The sequence below is a fragment of the Oncorhynchus gorbuscha genome, linkage group LG05, assembly GCF_021184085.1.
Source record: "Oncorhynchus gorbuscha isolate QuinsamMale2020 ecotype Even-year linkage group LG05, OgorEven_v1.0, whole genome shotgun sequence".
Taxonomy (NCBI): domain Eukaryota; kingdom Metazoa; phylum Chordata; class Actinopteri; order Salmoniformes; family Salmonidae; genus Oncorhynchus; species Oncorhynchus gorbuscha.
In genome coordinates, this window is record NC_060177.1 from 3,017,161 (window position 1) to 3,034,451 (window position 17,291).

At 46.4% G+C, this 17,291-nt stretch overlaps 1 protein-coding gene across 1 annotated transcript in view; it reads right to left on the reverse strand.

Moving 5' to 3' along the window:
• Positions 1 to 17,291, reverse strand: part of LOC124035367 — a 160,228-nt gene that overhangs the window by 80,169 nt on the left and 62,768 nt on the right. The window contains exons 11-13 of the mRNA XM_046348828.1: positions 13,482 to 13,620; positions 11,538 to 11,660; positions 7,098 to 7,289 (exon numbers count right to left, since the gene is read on the reverse strand). Coding sequence (XP_046204784.1) covers positions 7,098 to 7,289; positions 11,538 to 11,660; positions 13,482 to 13,620 — 454 coding nt within the window. The remainder of the gene's footprint in view (positions 1 to 7,097; positions 7,290 to 11,537; positions 11,661 to 13,481; positions 13,621 to 17,291) is intronic.

Here is a 17,291-nt window from a genome sequence, read left to right on the forward strand (position 1 = left end):
TACGGACCATCACCATGTACTGTACCATCACCATGTACAGACCATCACCATGTACTGGTACAGACCATCACCATGTACTGGTATGGACCATCACTACGGTATGGTATGGACCATCACCATGTACTGGTATGGACCATCACTATGTACTGGTATGGACCATCAATATGTACTGGTACAGACCATCACTATGTACTGGTACAGACCATCACTATGTACTGGTATGGACCATCACTATGTACCAGTACAGACCATCACTATGTACTGGTATGGACCATCACTATGTACTGGTATGGACCATCACTATGTACTGGTACAGACCATCACTATGTACTGGTACAGACCATCACTATGTACTGGTATGGACCATCACTATGTACTGGTACAGACCATCACCATGTACTGGTATGGACCCTCACCGTGTACTGGTACAGACCATCACTATGTACTGGTATAGACCATCAATATGCACTGGTACAGACCATCACTATGTACTGGTATGGACCATTAATATGTACTGGTACAGACCATCACTATGTACTGGTATGGACCATCACTATGTACTGGTACAGACCATCACCATGTACTGGTACGGTCCATCACTATGTACTGGTACAGACCATCACTATGTACTGGTACAGACCATCACCATGTACTGGTACGGCCCATCAACATGTACTGGTACAGACCAGGAATCTAGCCCGTGGGACTGTTTTTCTGTGTATCATGCCAACTCCATGTCACTCATTGTCATGCCATATAGATCATTAATGAATAAAGGTTTATATTTGAAGATTGCTTGACAATGAGCAATGGAGTTGGAAAAGAGCGAGACAAACAGATCTGGGACCAGGCTAGAGGAAGTTAATACCAAACCCAGTCAGGTTCCTTCAGGCTGGGCTGATCTGGGACCAGGCTAGAGGAAGTTAATACCAAACCCAGTCAGGTTCCTTCAGGCTGGGCTGATCTGGGACCAGGCTAGTGGAAGTTAATACCAAACCCAGTCAGGTTCCTTCAGGCTGGGCTGATCTGGGACCAGGCTAGAGGAAGTTAATACCAAACCCAGTCAGGTTCCTTCAGGCTGGGCTGATCTGGGACCAGGCTAGAGGGCTGAATTACAAAGAGATGGGTGTTGTTCCTACATGAAGACCAGGTCTTCTGTGTTGTGTAATTTCCCTGGTGTCTATCTGTGTCTTTTGATTTACATTAACACAGCTAGCAGCTCAATATGGTTAACATTAACACAGCTAAGGAAGCTCAATATTCACATTAAACCCAGTTAGGTTCCTTCAGGATGGGCTGATCTGGGACAGGCTAACAGGAAGCTAACAAACCCAGTCAGGTTCCTTCAGGATGGGCTGATCTGGGACCAGCTAATATGATTAATTAACACAAACCAGCTGGGTTGACAGGCTAACAGCTCAAATATGGGTGTAACATTAACACAGCTAAGACCAGCTCAATATGGTTAACATTAACACAGCTAACAGCTCAATGTGGTTAACATTAACACAGCTAACAGCTACCAGCTCAATATGGTTAACATTAACACAGCTAACAGCTACCAGCTCAATATGATTAAAATTAACACAACTAACAGCTCAATATGATTCACATTAACACAGCTAACAGCTACCAGCTCAATATGATTAACATTAACACAGCTAGCAGCTCAATATGGTTAACATTAACACAGCTAGCAGCTCAATATGGTTAACATTAACACAGCTAACAGCTCAATATGGTTAACATTAACACAGCTAACAGCTCAATATGATTAACATTAACACAGCTAACAGCTACCAGCTCAATGAACATTAACACAGCTACCAGCTCAATATGGAACACAGCTAACAGGGTTAACATTAACACAGCTAACAGCTCAATATGATTAACATTAACACAGCTAACAGCTCAATGTGATTAACATTAACACAGCTAACAGCTCAATATGGTTAACATTAACACAGCTAACAGCTCAATATGGTTAACATTAACACAGCTAACAGCTCAATGTGGGCATTAACACAGCTAACAGCTCAATAATGGCTAACATTAACACAGCTAGCAGCTCAATATGGTTAACATTAACACAGCTAACAGCTCAATATGGTTAACATTAACACAGCTAACAGCTCAATGTGGTTAATATTAACACAGCTAACAGCTCAATATGGTTAACATTAACAGCTAACAGCTCAATGTGGTTAACATTAACACAGCTAACAGCTCAATATGGTTAACATTAACACAGCTATCAATATGGTTAACATTAACACAGCTAACAGCTCAATATGGTTAACATTCAATATTACACAGCTAACAGCTCAATATGGTTAACATTAACCAGCTAACAGCTCCAGCTCAATATGGTTAACATTAACACAGCTAACAGCTCAATATGAACATTAACACAGCTAACAGCTCAATATGTCAACAGATGGTAGGAGATAGTGAACCCTGGGATCACTCTGCCGTGGTTTGGGGGAGGAAGAGAGGAGGGGGAGGGGAGAACAAGGTGGGAGGGGTGCTATGATATGCTAATCTGTAAATGTGATACTGATCATTCTGTAGGGAGGACAGCTGTTGTGGGCTGTAGTCATGGCTGCTGACCCTGAGAGAGAGAGGACATCATCCCATATACCACCCTATTCCTATATAGTGCACTACTTTAGACCAGAACCCTATGGAACCCTATTCCCTATATAGTGGTACTACTATAGACCAGAGCCCTATTCCCTATATAGTGGTACTACTATAGACCAGAGCCCTATTCCCTATATAGTGGTACTACTATAGACCAGAGCCCTATTCCCTATATAGTGGTACTACTATAGACCAGAGCCCTATTCCCTATATAGTGGTACTACTATAGACCAGAGCCCTATTCCCTATATAGTGGTACTACTATAGACCAGAGCCCTATTCCCTATATAGTGGTACTACTATAGACCAGAGCCCTATTCCCTATATAGTGGTACTACTATAGACCAGAGCCCTATTCCCTATATAGTGGTACTACTATAGACCAGAGCCCTATTCCCTATATAGTGGCACTACTTTAGACCAGAACCCTATTCCCTATATAGTGGTACTACTATAGACCAGAGCCCTATTCCCTATATAGTACACTACTATAGACCAGAGCCCTATGGCACCCTATTCCCTATATAGTGCACTACTTTTCACCAGAGACCTAGAGGGAACAGGGTGCCATTTGGAACACAAAAATGGAGACTGGTGGAGAATGTAGTTGTAGTTAGCAGCTGTAACTGGAGGGGCGACTGGCTGGCTGGCTGGATGGCTGGCTGACTGGCTGGCTGGCTGACTGGCTGGCTGGCTGACTGGCTAGCTGGCTAGCTGGCTGGTTGACTGACTGACTGACTGACTGGCTGACTGGATGGCTGACTGGCTGGCTGGCTGGCTGGCTGGCTAGCTGGCTGGCTGACTGGATGGCTGGCAGACTGGATGGCTGGCTAGCTGGCTGGCTGACTGACTGGACACTGAGCGATAAACATTGACAGAGGGCTGCTGATATTTTAGTGTCTGAGAGTATTGGCTCTGGAGAGACAACAGACGACCAGCTTGGTTGAACTGACTCAGTATTATTCCGTATGAGAAGGCTACCGTAAAGTAAAATACGCTTGGACAGTTCAGGGGTTCAACCGGGTTAATCACATCATCTATACCGAGTTCAAAGTCAAACCCTGGAACAGGTTTGTCAAGTCAGACATTTTCTTCAGCAGACTGTTAACAAGTTTAAATTGAGGCCCGACAGATAGACCTCTCTACTGGTTAATGTTTATGGAGTTGGTTAACTTGTCTCAGACCCTGTTCTGTCTAAGTCTCTACAGAGCTTACAGTATGCCTTGTCTAAGACCCTATTCTGTCTAAGTCTCTACAGAGCTTACAGTATGCCCTGTCTAAGATCCTGTTGTCTAAGTCTCTACAGAGCTTACAGTATGCCTTGTCTAAGATGCTGTTCTGTCTAAGTCTCTACAGAGCTTACAGTATGCCCTGTCTAAGATCCTGTTCTGTCTAAGTCTCTACAGAGCTTACAGTATGCCCTGTCTAAGATGCTGTTCTGTCTAAGTCTCTACAGAGCTTACAGTATGCCCTGTCTAAGATGCTGTTCTGTCTAAGTCTGTCTAAGTCTCTACAGAGCTTACAGTATGCTTTGTCTAAGATCTGACTGAGACAAGGAAGTGACTGACAATGTTGTGACCTCACTCTCTCTCACACACACACACACACACACACACACACACACACACACACACAATTGTATGTCAAGGCAGTGAAGTCACTGAGAGAGCTCTCTGTAACACAGTGTGTCTACAGTCCCTCCTGACACTGCTCTAAGACGCACACACACACACACACACACACACACACACACACACACACACACACACACACACACACACACACACACACACACACACACACACACACACACACACACACACACACACACACACACACACACACACACACACACACACACACACTAGAGGTGTGTGGTCTGCTGTTTGTTCACCCGCACAGACCCACAATTACTAATAGCCCATCCGTACCCACCCGTCTACACGTGATAATTGAAATATATAGGAACATACGTTGTAGGGTACAGTCAGAGACAGCAGAAAGATATTTGGACAGGGTGCAGGCTTTTTTGGGGCCTACTTCTGCTTATAATTTCTGACATTTTGGTGGAAGGCTGTTAGTGAGTCAACTTCTCTATGATGAGATACATGCAGCTCCTCTTCTGTCATTACTTGTTGCCCTATAAGACTAAATAAAACCCTATTGGTCAACAGAATAATGTTATGACGTGATAGAATGAATCAATCTGGCCGACATCGGTCACGTTCTCTCTGTCATCTCCACTCCTTTAAGGATCAAAAATATTGTTTTTAGGGACCAGGGAGAAAATGCAATAAAAATAAATGACGGGAAATTATTTTCTGCATCAGTCTGACCGGTTGAAAGGAAAATAGAAAGCTGTGAAAAACGACCCAACATGTTTCTGATCAGATGTCAGGTCGGCTTGGATGCATATTGAATGTGGTTGAAATACTATCGGCTTTTATGATGCTGATAAAGATAGCACCTTTACAGACGATCCCTTACTACACATTCACATTCTCTCTAGATGCTGATAAAGATAGCACCTTTACAGACGGTCCCTAACTACACACTCACATTCTCTCAAGATGCTGATAAAGATAGCACCTTTAAAGACGGTCCCTAACTACACATTCACATTCTCTCAAGATACTGATAAAGATAGCACCTTTACAGACGGTCCCTAACTACACACTCACATTCTCTCAAGATACTGATAAAGATAGCACCTTTAAAGACGGTCCCTAACTACACATTCACATTCTCTCTAGATGCTGATAAAGATAGCACCTTTAAAGACGGTCCCTAACTACACACTCACATTCTCTCAAGATGCTGATAAAGATAGCACCTTTAAAGACGGTCCCTAACTACACACTCACATTCTCTCTAGATGCTGATAAAGATAGCACCTTTAAAGACGGTCCCTAACTACACACTCACATTCTCTCAAGATGCTGATAAAGATAGCACCTTTAAAGACGGTCCCTAACTACACACTCACATTCTCTCAAGATACTGATAAAGATAGCACCTTTACAGACGGTCCCTAACTACACACTCACATTCTCTCTAGATGCTGATAAAGAGGGTACCTTTACAGACGGTCCCTAACTACACATTCACATTCTCTCTAGATGCTGATAAAGATAGCACCTTTACAGACGGTCCCTAACTACACATTCACATTCTCTCTAGATGCTGAAAGAAAGACATCATATTTCTCCACTTCTGTTCCCAAATCAAAATGTACATTTGGTGGATCATTTTACTGCAAGAAATACTTCAGTCAGCAGGAGTTACAGTCAAACAAAGGATCCTGATGAAACAAACCCTATGGAAGGATCCTGATGTAACAAACCCTATGGAAGGATCCTGATGTAACAAACCCTATAGAAGGATCCTGATGTAACAGGATCCTGATGTAACAAACCCTATAGAAGGATCCTGATGTAACAAACCCTATAGAAGGATCCTGATGTAACAAACCCTATAGAAGGATCCTGATGTAACAAACCCTATGGAAGGATCCTGATGTAACAAACCCTATAGAAGGATCCTGATGTAACAAACCCTATGGAAGGATCCTGATGTAACAAACCCTATAGAAGGATCCTGATGTAACAAACCCTATAGAAGGATCCTGATGTAACAAACCCTATAGAAGGATCCTGATGTAACAAACCCTATAGAAGGATCCTGATGTAACAAACCCTATAGAAGGATCCTGATGTAACAAACCCTATAGAAGGATCCTGATGTAACAAACCCTAATGAAATAGCATGTGCCACACCGAGTCTTGTGAATGATGCTGAGGCAGTAAAGAGAGAGCCTGAGACAGAGAAAGAGGGGGCGAGATAGAGAAGGGTGATGTAGAAACCCTAAGAAATAGCAGAGAGAGACCGAGTCTTGTGAATGATGCTGAGGCAGAGACAGAGACAGAGACAGAGACAGAGACAGAGACAGAGACAGAGACAGAGAGAGAGAGAGAGAGAGAGAGAGAGAGAGAGAGAGAGAGAGAGAGAGAGAGAGAGACAGAGACAGAGACAGAGACAGAGACAGAGACAGAGACAGAGACAGAGACAGAGAGAGACAGAGACAGAGACAGAGACAGAGACAGAGACAGAGAGAGAGAGAGAGAGAGAGAGAGAGAGAGAGAGAGAGAGAGAGAGAGAGAGAGAGAGAGAGAGAGAGAGAGAGAGAGAGAGAGAGAGAGAGAGAGAGAGAAGGGGAGAAAGAGAGAGAAGGAGAGAGAGAGAGAGGAGAGAGAGAAGGAGAGAGAGAAGGAGAGAGAGCGACAGGGTGAGAGAGTGAAAGACAGGGTGAGAGACAGTGAAAGACAGAGAGAGAGAGAGAGAGAGAGAGAGAGAGAGAGAGAGAGAGAGAGAGAGAGAGAGAGAGAGAGAGAGAGAGAGAGAGAGAGAGAGAGATGTGGAAGAGAGAGAGACAGTGAGATAGCAGTTCCTCTTACCTTGTCGAAGAACTCGTAGAGACGTACGGTCTTGTCGATGTTGGTCTTGGTGTCTTCTACCCTCTGGGAGAAGTCGTGCAGGTGGACCCAGAAGGATCGAACTTTGACCTCGTACACCTGCAGCTCGGCTGACGACAAGTCTTCCCAGCGTTCTAGACGTTTCAGCAGCGCCTCGCCTCCCTTACAGTGTTCCTATAGGACAGAACAGACAGTCAACTCTAACCCTTACAGTGTTCCTATAGGACAGAACAGACAGTCAACTCTCAACCCTTACAGTGTTCCTATAGGACAGAACAGACAGTCAACTCTAACCCTTACAGTGTTCCTATTGGACAGAACAGACAGTCAACTCTAACCCTTACAGTGTTCCTATAGGACAGAACAGACAGTCAACTCTCAACCCTTACAGTGTTCCTATAGGACAGAACAGACAGTCAACTCTAACCCTTACAGTGCTCCTATTGGACAGAACAGACAGTCAACTCTAACCCTTACAGTGTTCCTATAGGACAGAACAGACAGTCAACTCTCAACCCTTACAGTGTTCCTATTGGACAGAACAGACAGTCAACTCTAACCCTTACAGTGTTCCTATAGGACAGAACAGACAGTCAACTCTAACCCTTACAGTGTTCCTATAGGACAGAACAGACAGTCAACTCTAACCCTTACAGTGTTCCTATAGGACAGAACAGACAGTCAACTCTAACCCTTACAGTGTTCCTATTGGACAGAACAGACAGTCAACTCTAACCCTTACAGTGTTCCTATAGGACAGAACAGACAGTCAACTCTAACCCTTACAGTGTTCCTATAGGACAGAACAGACAGTCAACTCTAACCCGTACAATGTTCCTATAGGACAGAACAGACAGTCAACTTTAACCCTTACAGTGCTCCTATTGGACAGAACAGACAGTCAACTCTAACCCTTACAGTGTTCCTATAGGACAGAACAGACAGTCAACTCTAACCCGTACAATGTTCCTATAGGACAGAACAGACAGTCAACTTTAACCCTTACAGTGCTCCTATTGGACAGAACAGACAGTCAACTCTAACCCTTACAGTGCTCCTATAGGACAGAACAGACAGTAACTTGTATAGCTCACACACACACACCGGTAGGATTGTGAAATGTTTACCTGTCGACATTACTTAACACCTCTGAACAAAATGTTGGCAGTCAATCTCTTTTGTGTTCACACAGCAAAGACCTTGACGTCGTCAGCCACTCAGCCTTGTTAAAATACTCCAAACCTGAAGGTGGCAGTAGTGTTGTTTGGCATCTCATGTCCGTGTTATTAGCTTAGCTTATGGTCTAGATTCCAATGTTATCTAGCTAGCTATGCTAATGTTGCTACAGTAGTGTTGTTTGGCATCGCATGTCTGTGTTATTAGCTTAGCTTATGGTCTAGATTCCAATGTTATCTAGCTAGCTATGCTAATGTTGCTACAGTAGTGTTGTTTGGCATCGCATGTTTGTGTTATTAGCTTAGCTTATGGTCTAGATTCCAATGTTATCTAGCTAGCTAGCTAGCTATGCTAATGTTGCTACAGTAGTGTTGTTTGGCATCGCACGTCTGTGTTATTAGCTTAGCTTATGGTCTAGATTCCAATGTTATCTAGCTAGTTATGCTAATGTTGCTACAGTAGTGTTGTTTGGCATCGCACGTCTGTGTTATTAGCTTAGCTTATGGTCTAGATTCCAATGTTATCTAGCTAGTTATGCTAATGTTGCTACAGTAGTGTTGTTTGGCATCGCATGTCTGTGTTATTAGCTTAGCTTATGGTCTAGATTCCAACGTTAGCTAGCTATCTAGCTAGCTGCGCTAATGTTGCTATTTTGTATAAAGCCCCTGTAGATAACAGCCAGATCCCACAGCTAGATAACTAAAAAACAACTAAATTCACACTCCATGATCGCATACTGCCACCGGCAGCCCATAGCCAAATGTTTAGCTAACTAACGTTAGCATATTTGCTAGCTAGCGCAACATAGCTAAGCTAGCTAAGGACACTGCACTAAGTCGGCAGCTAATTGACAGGCGGCTGTTTCATGGAAACTAATCCATTGTGATTTAATTATAGTGTCAATACTAGCTAGTATTGCCATTATAATGTGGTTGTTAGCTAGCATGGCCATTTTAATGTGGTTGTTAGCTAGCATGGCCATTATAATGTGGTTGTTAGCTAGCATGGCCATTATAATGTGGTTGTTAGCTAGCATGGCCATTAAAATGTGGTTGTTAGCTAGCATGGCCATTATAATGTGGTTGTTAGCTAGAATGGCCATTATAATGTGGTTGTTAGCTAGCATGGCCATTATAATGTGGTTGTTAGCTAGCATGGCCATTATAATGTGGTTGTTAGCTAGCATGGCCATTAAAATGTGGTTGTTAGCTAGCATGGCCATTAAAATGTGGTTGTTAGCTAGCATGGCCATTATAATGTGGTTGTTAATTATAATGTGGTTGTTAGCTTATAATGGGTTGTTATAATGTGGTTGTTAGCTAGCATGGCCATTATAATGTGGTTGTTAGCTAGCATGGCCATTATAATGTGGTTGTTAGCTAGCATGGCCATTATAATGTGGTTGTTAGCTAGCATGGCCATTATGTGGTTGTTAGCTAGCATGGCCATTATAATGTGGTTGTTAGCTAGTATTGCCATTATAATGTGGTTGTTAGCTAGCATGGCCATTATAATGTGGTTGTTAGCTAGCATGGCCATTATAATGTGGTTGTTAGCTAGCATGGCCATTATAATGTGGTTGTTAGCTAGCATGGCCATTATAATGTGGTTGTTAGCTAGCATGGCCATTATAATGTGGTTGTTAGCTAGCATGGCCATTATAATGTGGTTGTTAGCTAGCATGGCCATTATAATGTGGTTGTTAGCTAGTATTGCCATTATAATGTGGTTGTTAGCTAGCATGGCCATTATAATGTGGTTGTTAGCTAGCATGGCCATTATAATGTGGTTGTTAGCTAGCATGGCCATTATAATGTGGTTGTTAGCTAGCATGGCCATTATAATGTGGTTGTTAGCTAGCATGGCCATTATAATGTGGTTGTTAGCTAGCATGGCCATTATAATGTGGTTGTTAGCTAGCATGGCCATTATAATGTGCCATTATAATGTGGTTGTTAGCTAGCATGGCCATTATAATGTGGTTGTTAGCTAGTATTGCCATTATAATGTGGTTGTTAGCTAGCATGGCCATTATAATGTGGTTGTTAGCTAGTGGCCATTATAATGTGGTTGTTAGCTAGCATGGCCATTATAATGTGGTTGTTAGCTAGCATGGCCATTATAATGTGGTTGTTAGCTAGCATGGCCATTATAATGTGGTTGTTAGCTAGCATGGCCATTATAATGTGGTTGTTAGCTAGCATGGCCATTATAATGTGGTTGTTAGCTAGCATGGCCATTATAATGTGGTTGTTAGCTAGCATGGCCATTATAATGTGGTTGTTAGCTAGCATGGCCATTATAATGTGGTTGTTAGCTAGCATGGCCATTATAATGTGGTTGTTAGCTAGCATGGCCATTATAATGTGGTTGTTAGCTAGCATGGCCATTATAATGTGGTTGTTAGCTAGCATGGCCATTATAATGTGGTTGTTTGTTAGCTAGCATGGCCATTATAATGTGGTTGTTAGCTAGCATGGCCATTATAATGTGGTTGTTAGCTAGCATGGCCATTATAATGTGGTTGTTAGCTAGCATGGAGGTAGTATTTAGTGTTTGTGTGCATTGTGTCTGTGCACGATCCCATAGTCTACATTATGAAGTGATACATGTAACCGTGGATGTCAGTCAGACAGCCAGTCAGTCGACCAGTCAGTCAGTCAGACAGCCAGTCAGCCAGCCAGTCAGACAGTCAGTCAGTCAGTCAGCCAGTCAGTCGACCAGTCAGTCAGTCAGACAGCCAGTCAGCCAGCCAGTCAGACAGTCAGTCAGCCAGTCAGACAGTCAGCCAGCCAGTCAGACAGTCAGACAGTCAGTCAGCCAGTCAGTCAGTCAATCAGTCAGTCAGAGGTACCTACGTAAGCAGCAGTGTAGAAGGAGAGCGAGACAGTCAGCCAGTCAGCCAGTCAGTCAGTCAATCAGTCAGTCAGTCAGAGGTACCTACGTAAGCAGCAGTGTAGAGAGAGACAGCCAGTCAGCCAGTCAGTCAGCCAGTCAGACAGCCAGCCAGTCAGACAGCCAGTCAGCCAGCCAGCCAGTCAGCCAGCCAGTCAGCCAGCCAGTCAACCAGTCAGTCAGTCAGTCAGTCAGAGGTACCTATGTAGGCAGCAGTGTAGAAGGAGAGAGAGACAGCCAGTCAGCCAGCCAGTCAGTCAGTCAGCCAGTCAGCCAGCCAGTCAGTCAGACAGCCAGCCAGTCAGTCAGTCAGTCAGCCAACCAGCCAGCCAGTCAGTCAGAGGTACCTACGTAAGCAGCAGTGTAGAAATCTCTGAAGAGGGTCTGTTTCCTGTGCAGCTGCTCCAGAGAATCCTCCAGCTCTCCGAGCGTTCTCAGACGACTCTCTCCAACCTCCTCAATCCAGTCACTCACCTGCACGTACACACACACACACACACACACACACACACACACACACACACACACACACACACACACACACACACACACACACACACACACACACACACACACACACACACACACACACACACACACACACACACACACACACAAATCCTTAGGAACGGGGTCATGAATAGAAGGTCAATATGTTACTATTCCCTCTACTCCTCCAGGTCTCCGTTCTCAGACGACTCTCTCCTACTTTTATTATACCGGTACACAGATCTATCTACTGATAACAAATGTTTATTTTGGGACTGTTCTTATGTCAGAAGATGTTGGAGTCCCAGCCCCTATCCCCTAACACCCAGCCCCCTATACCCAGCCCTATACCCCAGCCCTATACCCCAGCCCTATACCCAGCCCTAACACCCAGCCCTATACCCAGCCCTAACACCCAGCCCTATACCCAGCCCTATACCCAGCCCTATACCCAGCCCTAACACCCAGCCCTATCCCCTATCCCCTAACACCCAGCCCTAACACCCAGCCCTATACCCAGCCCTATACCCAGCCCTATACCCAGCCCTATACCCAGCCCTAACACCCAGCCCTATCCCCTAACACCCAGCCCTATACCCCATCTCTATACCCCAGCCCTATACCTAGCCCTATACCCAGCCCTATACCCCATCCCTATACCCAGCCCTATACCCCATCCCTATACCCCATCCCTATACCCCATCCCTATACCCAGCCCTATACCCCAGCCCTATACCCAGCCCTATACCCCATCCGTTTACCCAGCCCTATACCCCAGACCTATATCCAGCCCTATACCCAGCCCTATACCCCAGACCTATACCCAGCCCTATACCCAGCCCTATACCCCAGACCTATACCCAGCCCTATACCCCATCCCTATACCCCATCCCTATACCCAGCCCTATACCCAGCCCCTAACACCCAGCCCTATACCCAGCTCTATACCCCAGCCCTATACCCAGCCCTAACACCCAGCCCTATACCCTATACCCCATCCCTATACCCAGCCCTAGCCCTAACACCCAGCCCTATACCCTATACCCCATCCCTATACCCCATCCCTATATCCATCCCTATACCCCAGCCCTATAACCAGCCCTATAACCAGCCCTATACCCAGCCCTATTCCCAGCCCTATACCCCAGCCCTATACCCCAGCCCCTAACACCCATCCCTATACCCAGCCCTATACCCCAGCCGTAACACCCAGCCCTATTCCCAGCCCTATACCATAGCCCTAACACCCAGCCCTATACCCTAGCCCTAACACCCAGCCCTATACCCCAGCCCTATACCCTAGCCCTAACACCCAGCCCTAACACCCAGCTCTAACACCCAGCCCTATACCCCAGCCCTAACACCCAGCTCTAACACCCAGCCCTATACCCCAGCCCTGTACCCAACCCTATACCCCAACCCTATACCCCAGCCCTATACCCCAGCCCTGTACCCCAGCCCTATACCCAGCCAAATACCCCAACCGTATACCCAGCCCTATACCCCATCCCTATACCCAGCCCCTATCCCCTAACACCCAGCCCTATACCCCAGCCCTATACCCCAACCCTATACCCCAACCCTGTACCCCAGCCCTGTACCCCAGCCCTATACCCCAGCCCTATACCCCAGCCCTATACCCCAGCCCTGTACCCCAGCCCTATACCCCAGCCCTATTCCCAGCCCTGTACCCCAGCCCTATTCCCAGCCCTTACCCAGCCCTATACCCCAGCACTAACACCCAGCCCTATACCCCAGCCCTATACCGAGCCCTATACCCCAGCCCGAACACCCAGCCCCTCTCACCTCCTTGAATCCCTGCTCCAGACTCTTGAACTCCATGATAAAGTCCAGTTCCTGAGTGCGTTGGTTGGACAGCATCACCAGCTTGTGAACCAGCTCATCCACCTGATCGTACAGACCAGCCACAACCTCTACGGCATCTCTGGAGGGACACACAGAGAGAGAGAGACAGTCCTTTAGACTTCCAGCAGGACAGATAGAGGCAGGCTCCTTTAGACTTCTCTACGGCATCTCTGGAGGGACACACAGAGAGAGAGATAGTCCTTTAGACTTCTCTACGGCATCTCTGGAGGGACACACAGAGAGAGAGACAGTCCTAAAGACTTCTCTACGGCATCTCTGGAGGGACACACAGAGAGAGAGATAGTCCTTTAGACTTCTCTACGGCATCTCTGGAGGGACACACAGAGAGAAAGACAGTCCTTTAGACTTCCAGCAGGACAGATAGAGGCAGGCTCCTTTAGAAGACAGTACAGTAGTTCCTCAGTCCAATACAACTTTTCCTTGCACAGTAGAAACAAGACACTTTCAGCTAGGATAGACTCTCTTGACTCAGACGACAGCTAAGATAGAGTCCCTTGACTCAGACGACAGCTAGGAAAGAGTCCCTTGACTCAGACGACAGCTAGGATAGACTCTCGTGACTCAGAGGACAGCTAGGATAGAGTCCCTTGACTCAGACGACAGCTAGGATAGACTCTCGTGACTCAGAGGACAGCTAGGATAGACTCTCTTCACTCAGACGACAGCTAGGAGAGACTCTCGTGACTCAGAGGACAGCTAGTAAAGACTCTCTTCACTCAGAGGACTATCTTTCACCAAAATCAAACTTCTGATTTTGAACTGTAGAAGAAAGATGTGATTGTATTGTTGACCGTTCCTCTCTGAAGAAAAGCAAATATTCCCCTCGTGTCTTTAGTTGATGCTAGTCAGAGCCTGTGGTACTACTGTACACTGTGGTCATCACTGACATGGACTGACAGAGCAGGCTGACATCTCATTGGATCACCAGTTGAATTGATTGACATGGGGTGGATGTGTTGATTGAGTTGAGGAATGAGAGATAGAGATTTGATTGGATGAGCTGGTCTGAGTGACAGAGCAGAGTGTGTGTACTCTACCGTGTCTATCTATCTATCTGCTTCCTTGTCCGTGTGTGTGTGTGTGTGTGTGTGTGTGTGTGTGTGTGTGTGTGTGTGTGTGTGTGTGTGTGTGTGTGTGTGTGTGTGTGTGTGTGTGTGTGTGTGTGTGTGTGTGTGTGTGTGTGTGTGTGTGTGTGTGTGTGTGTGTGTGTGTGTGTGTGTGTGTGTGTGTGTGCGTGTGTGTGTGTGTGTGTGCGCGCGTGTGTGTGTGGCGCGCGTGTGTGTGTGGCGCGCGTGTGTGTGTGGCGCGCGTGTGTGTGTGGCGCGCGTGTGTGTGTGGCGCGCGTGTGTGTGTGGCGCGCGTGTGTGTGTGGCGCGCGTGTGTGTGTGGCGCGCGTGTGTGTGTGGTTAAGGAAGCATTAGCTCAGGGCTCCAGCAGCAGACACTGACTGAGTGCATTGTGAGGGAAGCCTGGGATGAAGCCCGGGTCGATGACTACAACATGACATCATGGCCTCTAGCTCTACTGTAGTCCAGTATTACAGGACACTGCATTGTCCTCACGTTATACTGTACAGCCATACTCTGTTTCCCCTACAGTTAGACCAACTCACACACACACTACAGTTAGACCAACTCACGTTATACTGTACAGCCATACTCTGTTTCCCCTACAGTTAGACCAACTCACGTTATACTGTACAGCCATACTCTGTTTCCCCTACAGTTAGACCAACTCACACACAACAGTTAGCCCAACTCACACACACACACACTACAGTTAGACCAACTCACACACACAACAGTTAGCCCAACTCACACACACACACAACAGTTAGACCAACTCACACACAACAGTTAGCCCAACTCACACACACACACACTACAGTTAGACCAACTCACACACAACAGTTAGCCCAACTCACACACACACACACTACAGTTAGACCAACTCACACACACAACAGTTAGACCAACTCACACACAACAGTTAGCCCAACTCTCACACACACACACTACAGTTAGACCAACTCACACACACAACAGTTAGACCAACACACACACACAACAGTTAGACCAACTCACACACAACAGTTAGACCAACTCACACACACACACACTACAGTTAGACCAACTCACACACACACACACACAACAGTTAGACCAACTCACACACACACTACAGTTAGACCAACTCACACACAACAGTTAGACCAACTCACACACACACACCAGTTAGACCAACTCACACACACACAACAGTTAGCCCAACTCACACACACACAACAGTTAGACCAACTCACACACACACAACAGTTAGACCAACACACACACACAACAGTTAGACCAACACACACACACAACAGTTAGACCAACTCACACACAACAGTTAGCCCAACTCACACACACACAACAGTTAGCCCAACTCACACACACACACACACAACAGTTAGCCCAACTCACACACACACACAACAGTTAGCCCAACTCACACACAACAGTTAGACCAACACACACACAACAGTTAGCCCAACTCACACACACAACAGTTAGCCCAACACACACACAACAGTTAGACCAACTCACACACAACAGTTAGCCCAATGTGTCATTGTGATGACCTGAAACATTTAAACATCTTTGTAGAACATAAAGATCAGCAGGGTGTTTCTATTGGAGAACCTCCTTTTAACTGAGGACAATCAGAATGGACCGTCACACACTCTGCAGGTAGACTAGTGGTTAGAGTGGAGGGGCGGCAGGTAGACTAGTGGTTAGAGTGGAGGGGAGGCAGGTAGACTAGTGGTTAGAGTGGAGGGATGGGAGGGTAGACTAGTGGTTAGAGTGGAGGGGCGGCAAGTAGACTAGTGGTTAGAGTGGAGGGACGGCAGGTAGACTAGTGGTTAGAGTGGAGGGGCGGCAGGTAGACTAGTGGTTAGAGTGGAGGGGCGGCAGGTAGACTAGTGGTTAGAGTGGAGGGGCGGCAGGGTAGACTAGTGGTTAGAGTGGAGGGGTGGCAGGTAGACTAGTGGTTAGAGTGGAGGGACGGCAGGTAGACTAGTGGTTAGAGTGGAGGGGTGGAGGGACGGCAGGTAGCCTAGTGGTTAGAGTGGAGGGGCGGCAGGTAGCCTAGTGGTTAGAGTGGAGGGGCGGCAGGTAGACTAGTGGTTAGAGTGGAGGGGCGGCAGGGTAGCCTAGTGGTTAGAGTGGAGGGACGGCAGGTAGACTAGTGGTTAGAGTGGAGGGGCGGGGCTGGATCTCTGTGTGTCTCCTCAGTCTGGATCTCTGTGTGTCTCCTCAGTCTGGATCTCTGTGTGTCTCCTCAGTCTGGATCTCTGTGTGTCTCCTCAGTCTGGATCTCTGTGTGTCTCCTCAGTCTGGATCTCTGTGTGTCTCCTCAGTCTGGATCTCTGTGTGTCTCCTCAGTCTGGATCTCTGTGTGTCTCCTCAGTCTGGATCTCTGTGTGTCTCCTCAGTCTGGATCTCTGTGTGTCTCCTCAGTCTGGATCTCTGTGTGTCTCCTCAGTCTGGATCTCTGTGTGTCTCCTCAGTCTGGATCTCTGTGTGTCTCCTCAGTCTGGATCTCTGTGTGTCTCCTCAGTCTGGATCTCTGTGTGTCTCCTCAGTCTGGATCTCTGTGTGTCTCCTCAGTCTGGATCTCTGTGTGTCTCCTCAGTCTGGATCTCTGTGTGTCTCCTCAGTCTGGATCTCTGTGTGTCTCCTCAGCTAC